The sequence below is a fragment of the Danio rerio genome, chromosome 15 (assembly GCF_049306965.1).
Source record: "Danio rerio strain Tuebingen ecotype United States chromosome 15, GRCz12tu, whole genome shotgun sequence".
NCBI lineage: Eukaryota > Metazoa > Chordata > Actinopteri > Cypriniformes > Danionidae > Danio > Danio rerio.
In genome coordinates this window covers 30948569-30961829 of record NC_133190.1, presented here as the reverse complement: position 1 = coordinate 30961829, position 13261 = coordinate 30948569, and the positions used below count along the sequence as shown (strand labels likewise).

The following is a 13261-nucleotide window of genomic DNA, read 5'->3' as shown; positions in this document are numbered from 1 at the left end:
ACAGAATGTGTAAAACAGAGAATCCTTTTCTTTCCTTGTCTTCAATAAAACTTATTTGACAAAAAATATAAATCGTTTTTGACAGGGCAAGTGAAAATCTTTTGCAACTGGGATATTCGGGAAAAAACCTTACCATTTAGCCCTGTATAAGTCTAATATTTCATTCATAATGGTCTTAAAGTCTTTAAGAAGTCTTAAATTTAACCTGATGAAACCTGCAGAAAGCCTGTATGCCCATCAGGAGAGAATTTAGTTAATCAAATACAGTTTATTAATACAGTAAAAGTAGTAATATTATGAAATATTGACTTAAAATACACTGATTATAACAACACACACATATATATATATATATATATATATATATATATATATATATATATATATATATATATATATATATATATATATATATATATATTGTTATAATCAGTGTATTTTAAGTCAATATTTCATAATATTACTACTTTTACTGTATTAATAAACTGTATTTGATTAACTTTTTTAACATTATTTTGACAAAAATGTTTATATATATATATATATATATATATATATATATATATATATATATATATATATATATAAAACATTTTTGTCAAAATGGCAAAAATGTATATCTGTTTAGCTACAGAAAAGATTCAAAAGACCAATGTTACTTCTCAGTTTTCATAGATTTATTAGGTATGGGTTTAAGTTAAATGTAAAAAAAAAAAAAAAATTTATATATGTAAAATATATATATATATATATATATATATATATATATATATATATATATATATATATATATATATATATAAATTTTTATTTTTTTTTTATATATATTACGAAACACCAATATAGTGTGACTAAATATCAACTTCGAAATAAATGACCCTGGGAGTAAGTATTTTTATTACTATTGTTGTTTATTATTATTATTATTCGGTAAAGGTCTGCTAACATTTCTTTCAAATTTTAAAAAAGAATGGTTGTCATTTAGAACTTTTTTCCCCCTCAGAAATACCCTTTAGTCAGAAAATCTAAATTTTGAAGAAAAATGGAAAAAAAAGTTGTGATTTTAAAAATCAGGGATATTCCAACAAGTAATAATTTCCTAATTAAATTGAATGAATTAAAATGTTGCTGGTCTAAACATGAGAATAAACAAGTCTGTAAACGTATGCTCTAATGAAATGCTCTAATTGTCAGTGAGTACGTTTACATGGACACCAATAATCCGGTTTTAGTATGATTAAGACAATACTTTGATTAAGAGTCGACCATGTAAACAGCCATTTTTGATTACTTCAGTCCGATTAAGGTCATAATCAAACTAAACAGACATCTTAATATAAGACATATGTAGTATGCCGATTTTAGCCCTGTTATTGTAGTGCAGTACAGACATGTTGTAAACTTTTTAGTCAAACTATTACCGTCGTGTAGGATTTTTGCCAAATTTTGCAACAGGATAGTCTATACACCCACAGCTGTTTGACACTATTCTCTGCACCTACCAAGTCAGTGAAGGACCACAGACACCTGCATCATTAAATGTGGAGGTTTTTTTTCCAATATAGTGTGCTGTATTAAATTCTTTTAAAACAACACTCTGCAGTTCATACTCGCATCCAATATCTTGTTTGTCTTGTGGGGCATGCATGAAATGTTTCTAAATGAAAGTGAAAGTGCCAAACTGCTGTTAAAGTCGACAAATTAAATATGAAAGACCAGAAATTACATAAAACTCAAGAAGAAATGTGGATAGTTTGGTGATGCAATGAAGTTAATCGAACTGTGTGCTGTAAGTGTAGTCAGTGTCACAGAAGAAGTAACGAAATTTACATTTTAGTCAAACACTTAAATACAAAACTCCAAATCCAGAGAAACTTAGAATTCCCAAGTGGTCTCTTAATGTTTCGATTATAGTTCATTTGTGTTTATTTCTTTTGTCATTGTTAGGGGCGGCAGAAATTAGCACGCTTCAATGCGCGGGAATTCGCCACCCTCATTATCGACATCCTCAGCGACGCCAAGCGACGGCAACATGGAAAAGGCCTGACGAGCCCCACAGGTCAGACACCCACATTGCATTTCCTAAACCACAGCAGAACGTCAACACAGCTTCAGCACAGATGGATATAGCGGAGTCTATCTCTGCTTCTCCCAATATTAATGATGCTATCTTTTGTTTTGTTGTTTTTCAGACCCGCTGGATCTGAGTCAGGTGGACGATGACCAGCACGATTATGACAGCGTAGCGTCTGATGAAGACACAGACAGCGAGCTGACCGCACAGAATAATAACAACACCCAACGCAACAACCGGGCCAAGGTGAGCTCACTGGGTGTTTACCAGGGGGAAAATGATCACTGCGCTCCACCTAAACCTGATTATAGGTCTGAGGGCTTCAAGATTTGTGCTCATCCATCCAAACTTCTGTCGTTCTTCATAATGAATCGACAGCAGCTCCACTGATATGTTTGATTTCTTGAATTATTGTTGATAGTTATTGATCCTGATTTTGCAGAACCAGCAAAAGATTATATTATTCAGTAGTACAGAAGCCAGTGTTGTCTTGTCCCAGCATGCACCGCTGGAAGAGCAGCAGCAGCCCTGCCTCATATTTGCAGAATGACATCATCTTTTCAAGGCTGTGATCAGTGAAGCTATTGTTCTGCAGGCTGAAGATAGGAAGCTGTGTCTGAGCATGTGGACTGCACAGGAAGTGACATGGCAGAGAGTAGGAGAGCACTAAGTAAACCACTAATTCGTTGGTGTCTGGCTGGAACATCTCTGGTGGCATTGCTGTTTGAGGTGTTGCGCATTTATCATTCTCAATTGAGCGTTTTTTTTTGTGTGGAATATTTTGTAGTGCTCATTCTTAGTAACATAAATAATGTACTTTATTGTAATTAGTCACAGTGTATTTTTACGTTGTTATTAAATTTTAATCAATTATGCAGTTATGCAAAATAATTATTAAACTTTAAAAAAATCTATCTGTCCATCCATCCATCCATTCATCGTTTTATAACATACACACACCGGCCACTTTATTAGGTACACCTTCCTAGTACAGAGTTGGACCCCCTTTTGCCTTTTGATCTGCCTTAATCCTTTGTGGAATAGATTCAACAAGTTACTGGAAGTATTCCTTAGAAATTTTGGGCCATATTGATTTGATATCATTGCGCAGTTGCTGCAGATTTGTTGGCTGCACGTTCATGATGCGAATCACCTGTTCCACCACATCCTAAAGGTGCTCTATTGGATTGAGATGTGGTGACTGTGTATGAAGGTAATTCAGTAGCAATACTCGAGAGCTTGCAAATGTAAATGTGAGCACTTGTGATAAGAATATTTGTATGTGTAGGTTGAAATGTACACTTACAGCTCTGATGTGAACAGCTGAAATCCTCGATTTGCACACACACACAACAATCCACACACTTGTGTTTTGAATCGGAAGTTGCAGATTAATAGTTGTGTATTTGTAAAATGTCATTCACAAATACAAAGTGACAGACACACGTGTGCACGGCAAATTTGACTGCATCTTTGCTCTACAACCACAGGTCGGCACTCACAACCTCTCAGATTCGTCAGTACAACTACAAATCTCCCGCGCTCTGACTTTTGCTACACATCTCCCGCGATCTCTGTAGCAGAACTCATCTGTGCACTCGCAGATGCAGAGGCGTGAGCAGCGCGGGGCGGGGGAGGGGCGGGGCTGGTGTAAAGCTGTTTCATTGGCTGAAGCCTGACCAATGAACAATGCCAGCAGCCAACAGGACTGAGGTGCAAAATAATCATTTCCCACGATTATTTTATTATTTAGGGTTTATTTCAACTATTTTCTGAAAAGATTTTTGTTAAATATCATTAATTCTACTGTAATGTACATACCAGTAAAAGAGCAGCAAAGCCAGTTTATTGGCTACAGCCAGCCAATGAGATGGGGCGTTTCTGTTTGTCAGCACACAGGGCAGCTACGTTGTTGGAGGCCTCGAGCAATCAGAGGGTAAGTTATGATTTTTAATAATTATCTATATGTTCAATACTGTTAGCTAAGCTAAGGACTGTGCTGGGTGCTTCTCTTGTGTGTTTTTTATATAAGAAACAGTTATGAGTTATCTAGGAGCTGCTTTCAATCATGTTATATGGTTCTAAAGATACGATTCAACCCACATGAAATAAGAAGTTGTAATAGTATTTATAGCAAATAATAGTACGTTTTTGAACCATACTAGCTATAATAAACTGTATTATACTGTATATATTGCAGTATCTACAACTTTGTTAATGAATGCAACAGCACACTGTAGTATTAACTAGCATAAACTTTAATAAATTGAAGTATACTTATATGTATATATATATATATATATATATATATATATATATATATATATATATATATATATATATATATATATATATATATATATATWTATATATATATATATATATATATATATATATATATATATATATATATATATATATATATAGCTTAAATTTGAAAAAATTGAAATATAGCTATCTGTTTAAAACTAAACATTCTAATGCCATTTATTATGCAAATATCAAGTTGAAACAAATCTGTTAAGAACACGCATTTATATGTAAAACCTAATACATTTTAAAGCAGTTTCATTTCTTTCTAATTTATACATCTACATGCATTACATCTGATTTAGGTCCACAACTTGCATCCTTCAACATGATATGTGTGTTCAAAGGAAGAGCAACTAGGTGAGGGAGACAGTGTCCATCGCTCGGCTGAGCGTCCACTTTGAGCATCTCATCTGCAGGGTTAAGCAACATAAGCTGAACAGTCATCATCTCTCTCTATTACAGCGAGCATCAACCAGCTTTACACAACGGCCTGCTTTCTGACCATTAGTAAAGGCTTGAGCAAAGTATTAAAGAGGAGATAACATTTGATGGGTATTGGGTAATGATAAAGTTGGATTTACCACCTCCATCTCATTATGAACAAGGAAAAACCCTGAAATATTTCAATACAAGTAACTAGACATTTGCACTGCACTTATTTGGACTGTAAATTTTATTTGACAAATTACATTCCCTTACAGAACAGGTGTCAAACTCAGTTCCTGGAGGGCTGCAGCTTTGCAAAGTTTAGTTCTAACCCTAATTAAACACACCTGATCAAACTAATTGAGTCCTTCAGGTTTGTTTGAAACTTTCACTTAAGTGTGTTGAAGCAGGGTTGCAACTAAAAACGTGCAGGGTTACGGCCCTTCAGGAACTGAGTTTGACACCCCTGCCTTACAGTAAAGTGTAAAAATACTACATTAAACAATTATCAAAATAAAAGTTGTGTGTGTGGGTGAGTGTGTGTTTTGTTCAAATCTGTAGTCATCTTGGCAGGTAAAAAGAGAAAATTAAGTCGGCTTCCTCTTGAACGATTTGAATCATTTTGAAGTGTTTGTAGATGAGCTGAATCATCATGTCATCTTTAGCATAAATAACATCCTATTCAAGCTATGCAGCTTCTCTGAGTTCCTCATCGACTTGAAACATGCTGATCTCTCCTGTCACTCCATCCTTACAGGAAACTGAGAAATAACCTATAGTTAGTAACGTTCATAATTAAAAAAGTGATATAAAGGACACACTGTACACAAACATGTAAATAGATAGATGGATAGATAGACATGATGCAGGTTATAATAACCAAAACCGGTATGATCTGTAAGAAACTGAAACGCCTAGTGTTATTTTTAATTGCTATTAATGTGTGTGTGTGTGTAAATATACTTCAATTTATTAAAGTTTATGCTAGTTAATACTACAGTGTGCTGTTGCATTCATTAACAAAGTTGTAGATACTGCAATATATACAGTATAATACAGTTTACTATAGTTAGTATGGTTCAAAAACGTACTATTATTTGCTATAAATACTATTACAACTTCTTATTTCATGTGGGTTGAATCGTATCTTTAGAACCATATAACATGATTGAAAGCAGCTCCTAGATAACTCATAACTGTTTCTTATTTAAAAAACACACAAGAGAAGCACCCAGCACAGTCCTTAGCTTAGCTAACAGTATTGAACATATAGATAATTATTAAAAATCATAACTTACCCTCTGATTGCTCGAGGCCTCCAACAACGTAGCTGCCCTGTGTGCTGACAAACAGAAACGCCCCATCTCATTGGCTGGCTGTAGCCAATAAACTGGCTTTGCTGCTCTTTTACTGGTATGTACATTACAGTAGAATTAATGATATTTAACAAAAATCTTTTCAGAAAATAGTTGAAATAAACCCTAAATAATAAAATAATCGTGGGAAATGATTATTTTGCACCTCAGTCCTGTTGGCTGCTGGCATTGTTCATTGGTCAGGCTTCAGCCAATGAAACAGCTTTACACCAGCCCCGCCCCTCCCCCGCTCCGCGCTGCTCACGCCTCTGCATCTGCGAGTGCACAGATGAGTTCTGCTACAGAGATCGCGGGAGATGTGTAGCAAAAGTCAGAGCGCGGGAGATTTGTAGTTGTACTGACGAATCTGAGAGGTTGTGAGTGCCGACCTGTGGTTGTAGAGCAAAGATGCAGTCAAATTTGCCGTGCACACGTGTGTCTGTCACTTTGTATTTGTGAATGACATTTTACAAATACACAACTATTAATCTGCAACTTCCGATTCAAAACACAAGTGTGTGGATTGTTGTGTGTGTGTGCAAATCGAGGATTTCAGCTGTTCACATCAGAGCTGTAAGTGTACATTTCAACCTACACATACAAATATTCTTATCACAAGTGCTCACATTTACATTTGCAAGCTCTCGAGTATTGCTACTGAATTACCTTTATAACTGTGGAGGCCATTTGAGTACAGTGAACTCATTGTCAAGAAACCAGTCTGAGATGATTCACGCTTTGTGAAGTGTAATTTTCAGCAGACATTATGGCATTCTGGCTGGTCTTCAGGATTTTTTTTTTAGAAATTAAAGTAAAATGAGAGAATCATTTACTTAAAAAAATAGTTGTATGCAGGCCTTGGCATTAACTTTTTTGATCACCAGCCACTGTGGCTAGTAGTTTTCCAACATTATTAGCCACTTTACTTAGCATACTTTTGTTGTTTGGAAAATATATTTTATATGAATAAATGTGACTTTGACATGCTAAAATGACTTAATTTAGATGTTGTGTTGTCCACATGCCTCCTCATTCATTTTACTGTTTGAGTGTATTGTGTATGAGCTTGCTCACTGTGCATGAGCAAATGGGTTGTGTTGCATTGTAATTAGTTTTTGTTTCACATGAATTTTTTAGGGCTCAAAATTAAGGATTTACCAAAATGATCTCTGACCACACTGAAAAGAAATAATTATTTCTTAGCCACACATTTTAAATGCGTCAAAACAAGCAAAATACAGCTGGATACATGTACTTTTTATTCAACAAAACTTTCGTTTTTTTTTAAACTTGACATTTAAAAAGATCTATTGTCATGTATCTAAAATATGCACAATAATCTGTCCTGGCTAAAGGTCCCAGATCAGCAGTTTACTGCACATAAATGGGGAGTTAATCTCATATTAAAGCAATGTTATTGTAAAGGATGATAATTAAACTAACAAAAATAACTGCAAGTAAAAAAAAGCAGTTAAAAACATACCGTGTGTGATAATGAAAGGATGATCACGTGCCTAAAAATAATTAAAACGAAAGCAGTGACTGCTACTGCTGCTTTCAAAAAGATATAGAACCGATCGCACAAGTTGCGTTTGCTCTACACACGGTTGTTATGCGCAAGTAAACAGGAGCGCTCATGCTTTTTGACAGTCGCACGCATCACATCACCTGTGCACGCGAGTGATCATCCTCTCATAAGGTATTCACCTGCTTTTGCTCACGCTAACACAGTTATTTTTGTCAGTCGTGCTGTTTCTCGATTCTAAGACCACATTTGCTTGCATATTGGGCCATCCTTATTGTCGAATCCTGCTTTAAGAAAACTACAATGTAAAAATTATTTCCAACCAGCCAAAGTGGCTAGTGGAAGCGGCTGTCTCACCCACCAGAGCTGAAATCTACCCGCATTTGGCTGGTTGGCGGTTGTTAATGTAAAGCTCTAGTTGTATTTAATATTGTAAGTGTTTTGCATCCTTTACTAAATAAAAATCCTTTTTTTTTCTTAAATTAAATTCAATAATTGCACGTATCTTCTAAAACTATATAAATAGCTTTTTATTAGTGTTCCCTCTGCTGGCGTTTATTGTGCTATGGCATTATATTGAGAAGTAATTGGTGATTTATGTTGTGTGTCTCAGAGTATGGACTCGTCAGATCTGTCAGATGGACCAATCACACTACAGGAGTATCTGGAGGTGAAGAAAGCACTGGCTTCCTCTGAGGCTAAAGTTCAGCAGCTCATGAAGGTCAACAACAACCTGAGTGAGGAGCTGCGGAGGCTGCAGAAAGAGGTACACACACACACACTATATACCTACATTTCGAAAATACAAGAATTTCAACAGATAGTTATGAAATGCTGCCATTAATACAACTTCACATCATATATATATATGCAAATTAATCCAAACCATTAAAAGTGCAGAATTAACACTGCCGTTCAGAAGTTGGTGATCAGTAGGATATTTTTAAAGATTTTGTTATGACATGAAATTTATTTTCAGCAAAGTTCCATTTATGTAAACAAAAGTGCAATATTATTGTGCAAAAATGACTTGCATTTAAAGTAACTATTACATTTATTCAATTTTTCGAAAAGTGTTCAAAGGTTTCAGTAGTCATTACTCTAGTATTTAGTAGTGGTCTAGTATTTCTCTAGTAATCATTGTAGTCATCAGTATTGGTAACAGTACATTTTTTAAATATTCTATCTAGAATTCCTTTAAAAGTTCAAACGAATTTATTTGAAATCACCCTGAAAACCTTGAGATACTTGGCATAAAATCCAACAGCAAACAGTTTTTTTGTTATTTTAAACAAAATTAGGCCGAGTGTTTCAGCCCAGCAGGCACACCGCTTCATAAGACGTTAATATTAGGTTAGATTTAGGTCATGATGTTGGGTGACCAAAATTAAATGTCTAGCCAGCATCTAAGGACAATGTTATTTTGAAGGTCAATAATGACATGCAAGGGCGTCACGGTGGTGCTGTGGGTAGCACGATCGCCTCATAGCAAGGAGGACGCTGATTCAAGCCCAGGCTGGGTCAGTTGGCATTTCTGCGTGGAGTTTGCATGTGTTCACATGGGCTTCCTTCCGGTGTCTGGTTTCCCCCACAGTCCAAACACATGTGCTATAGGGGAATTGAATAAGCTAAATTAGCCGTATTGTAGGTGTAGTGTAGTAGGGTTGGGGCTGGAAAGTTATCCGCTGTGTAAAAAAAAAATCGCTACGGTTAAGTTGCAGGTTCATTCCACTGTGGAGACCCCTGATAAATAAAGGGACTAAGCCGAAAATAAAATTAATGAATGAATAATGATGCCAAACGATGTCAATATTTGGTTTTATTTAAGTTTGTGTTGGAAAGTGGCCAAAATCCAATGTCGATCCAACTTCTCAAACTAATGTCATGTTGACGTCAAATACTTACATTTATTGATCAGGTCAATAAATACAACATCAAGTTGTAATATTAGACATTGATATTTGGTTGATTTTTGGTTGGAAGTTGGACATTGAAGTCAACCCAACTTTCCTTCCCAAACAAAAAGCAAGATTGTGACAATGGGGTACAACATCAATCTGACATCAAGTTAACCTCCTGTGCCTGCTTGAACGAGTCAAAAGTGACAAAGCAAAGATTTCTGAAAAGTTAGTTAAACCTACTAAACTTCACTTCTGTTGATCATGACTAGGCCCACACAGAATCTGCACGAACAGATTTTTAGCCCATCACTGAGTCTATTTATTTACTTGTGTAAATGTGCGTAATGTATATTTAGTCTTTTTTTTTTTTTTATTAATTTCAGTAATATTATTGACTAATATGAACATGTTCATTTAATTTATTTACAATAGTTTGTAATGTCATATGTTCTGTCTTTTAGTAGAGGTATTATATGAGAGACTTGCTTTTGTTTTCCAAATAAGTGGATCAAGATCAGGGGTCTCAAACTCAAATTGGCGGGGGGCCATTTCAGTGACTGACAATTCATAGGAGGGCCGCTTTAACATTCAAACACAAGAAAAAATCGGAAATCTGACAAAATTGATGCGTCTAAGGACAAAAGACATGACGTTTATATTTCAAGCATTACCTGTCTCCAGTAATAATGCAAATTAGCATGTTTATCGTGTCACACATCAGCTGCTGAAATATATCTGAGATTGTTGTGTGTATGGCAGAGCGTTAGACACACATTCAGCCATTTTCCTACAGTGTATGCAGTCAAAACTCTAGCTGTTCGTTTCTTGTTGTACATATCGAAGAGGTAGTTTAAATTGCTATGGAAATACTACAAATAATAGGCATAAAAGTTAATATTCTGTCCCAACCCATTGTATTGTACCAATAGCGTAAGAACAGCAGTAACTTAAGTGTGAGCCATAAAGAAGGGTTTGTACAACAAAATACAGGTAGTATAAAACTGATAATAATATAACGACCCTTGAATATTTACAAAAATAGAGCTTTAGGAAAAATAGAGCACTTACAGACACATTTATTTTAATGTTTAATTCAGCCCCACAATGTTACTCTTGACCACACACTGAGAGAAAATGAAAGTAAAAATAATCTAAATGCAGTACTTTTAAATGTTGACTAGGTGGTGGGTCAAAACCACAAGTGGCTAGATGCGACTGCACCACAAGTGGTTAAAAAACATGTTTTGGCGAGTCGAATCTCATTATATTTTTGACGTCGGTTGCGGGCCGGAGGGAGAAGGAGGGCGGGCCGTAAATGGCCCTTGGTTGGACAGTTTGAGACCCCTGGTTTAGATGTATTTGCATTGTAAACATCAAATAAAAGTTATTATTTTTTATTTAATATATTAGGATTTCACATACGATACTCTCAGCATAATTTCGAATAATTCTGCAGATTTTTCTAAATTCTTCACAAAAATAGCAAAAAAATGTCCACAGATTGTGTCTGGCCCTAGTTATAACTCACTTCAAATGATAAACATTTAATGTGGCACAAACGAGTAATGCTGTTTCGATTTTGAACATTTATTGAATGCCTGGTATTGAGGGAATATTTTTATTTATATTTTTATAGTTTTTTTTTTTTTTGTCGTCCTTTTACATGTTGATCTAATCATCAATCTCAACAATGTAGAGCATTGAGACGAACGGTTTACCAGCTGTTTGGTTGTTTTTTACACCTTAAACAAAGAACAAAAAAGACCTTTGCTGTAAGAGTATCAAAAATCGAGCTTTCTACTGACACTAAAACTATGAACGGTGGTGTGAAAATCAAATCCCATGTACCTTCACCTAGGAATGAAGCCCCTCCTCAATCACACAACCTTAGCTATTTTACCTCCCCTCCCCCCAGCATGATGTAATCATCCACACTGCAACTGTTGTGTTTTCTTTGCTCCTTGTGTTTTGTGTATGTGTGTGTGACGCCCCTCCATCCCTGTAGATCTCGCGGATGCAGACGGAGAACAGCGCGCTGCGGGGGGCCCAGGCTGGGTCGGGGGCCACCATGACTGGAGGTGGTGTTCCAGGACACTGGCCTGATAGAGTAAGGGGTATGGGTGGTGGAGGAGGGCTAAGTGGAGATTCCAGCCTAATTGCACCCTCGTCCACCCCCCACCGACGGGACAGGCAGGCTTTCTCTATGTATGAGCCTGTGGGCACCACCTCAAAAGTCCTCAGCCCAGCCCTGGACCCCCTGACTTGCCGCCTGCAGCCTCTCAGCCCTGTAAGTGTGAGCATTAGTGGCCGGCCTGATGTTTTTAAACTTCCTTTTCCTGTCAGGCTGTTTCTCTCCCTCTGCTTACCTGAGGCCACACCGGTGTGCTGCTGCTGCTGCTTTACTGTCACTTACTGCTCTCTACCGCCACCTTCTGACCAGACAAAAACACTTCCAGTCCTTATAACTCTTCCTTTTGTAGATGCATTTATTGACTGTCTCTCTAAACATAAGCATTTTGGGGCATTTTCAATTTTAAATTTGGTATCAACAACCCTCTTAAATGATTTAGTTTGTGGGTGAATTTAGCTAAATGAGTATATCTACAGTGCTCAGCATATACGAGTACAGCCCAATTTGAAAATGAATTTTTTTTATCTATTTCTCAGTGAATATGGGTAATATATATTAGTGCATTTAAACAAAACAGATTTATTAAACAGATATTATTATTAAAATAACATTTTAGTCACAGAACATCTTTAGAAATGGAAATATAAAACAATTAAATTCAAGCAAAATATTACAAAACAATTACAAACTACAACATTTTATCTTGATTTTTGGTATTTTCGGAAATTGTATTTAATGTTTCCCCTAACATATACTGTTGAAGTCAGAATTATTAGCATCTCTTTGATTTTTTTTTTGGATTTTTAAAAATATTTTCCCAAATGATGTTTAACAGGGCAAGGAAATTTTCACAGTATGTCTGATAATATTTTTTCTTCTGGAGAAAGTCCTATTTGTTTTATTTTGGCTAGAATAAAGGAAGTTACAAAGCTGCCTAGTTAACCTAATTAACCTAGTTAAGCCTTTAAATGTCACTTTAAGCTGTAAAGAAATATCTTGAAAAATATCTAGTCAAATATTATTTACTGTCATCATGGCAAAGAGAAAATAAATCAGTTATTAGAAATGAGTTATTAAAACTATTATGTTTAGAAATGTGTTGAAACAATCCTCTTTGTCAAACAGAAATTGGGGAAATAAACAGGGGGCTAATAATTCTGACTTATATATAAAATGTAGAAAAGTTTATGAAAATTTCAGAAATGTAAATTTTTTTCTGTTTGTCTATTTATTTTGTTTGATTGAAGTTCATATCATTACAACATTTTAAACACACAAAGTTATATCAGAATCGTTCCCTGCTCACCCAAAATGTATGCTAATACCAAGTTTGTCAATGATGCTCAAAAATGCTGTTTTAGTGGGCAACTCAAAACATTTTTGAGACAACCATAGTATTTTTTGTATCTAGCATAGGAAGATAGAAGTGGCATGAATTTGTTGAATCATTCTTGAATTGACTGATATGCCAAGAGAGGCTCTCATTGAGAGATGTGCTTGTCTTGTGCTATTTGACATGTTGGAATGTGCAGGAAA

At 35.5% G+C, this 13261-nt stretch overlaps 1 protein-coding gene and 1 long non-coding RNA gene across 7 annotated transcripts in view; both read left to right on the top strand.

Annotated features, from left to right (window-relative positions):
* The window catches only part of git1 (G protein-coupled receptor kinase interacting ArfGAP 1), a 49187-nt gene that overhangs the window by 25673 nt on the left and 10253 nt on the right, over positions 1-13261 (top strand). For 2 of the 6 annotated variants that reach the window (XR_012390895.1, XR_012390894.1), the window contains 4 exons: positions 1948-2059; positions 2193-2320; positions 8307-9925; positions 9978-11339. Coding sequence is in view for 4 of the 6 variants with exons in the window: in XM_005157670.4 (XP_005157727.1) it covers positions 1948-2059; positions 2193-2320; positions 8307-8459; positions 11600-11881 (675 nt within the window). In the remaining 2 variants the exon portion in view is untranslated. Of the gene's footprint in view, positions 1-1947; positions 2060-2192; positions 2321-8306; positions 9926-9977; positions 11340-11599; positions 11882-13261 lie in introns of those variants that run through there. The other 4 variants (XM_005157670.4, XM_692294.10, XM_073923784.1 and 1 more) reach the window with 2 other exon arrangements.
* On the top strand, positions 3899-5382 carry LOC141377860 (uncharacterized). The gene is made up of 2 exons (XR_012390899.1): positions 3899-4010; positions 4690-5382. It is a non-coding gene; the product is annotated as an uncharacterized lncRNA (long non-coding RNA).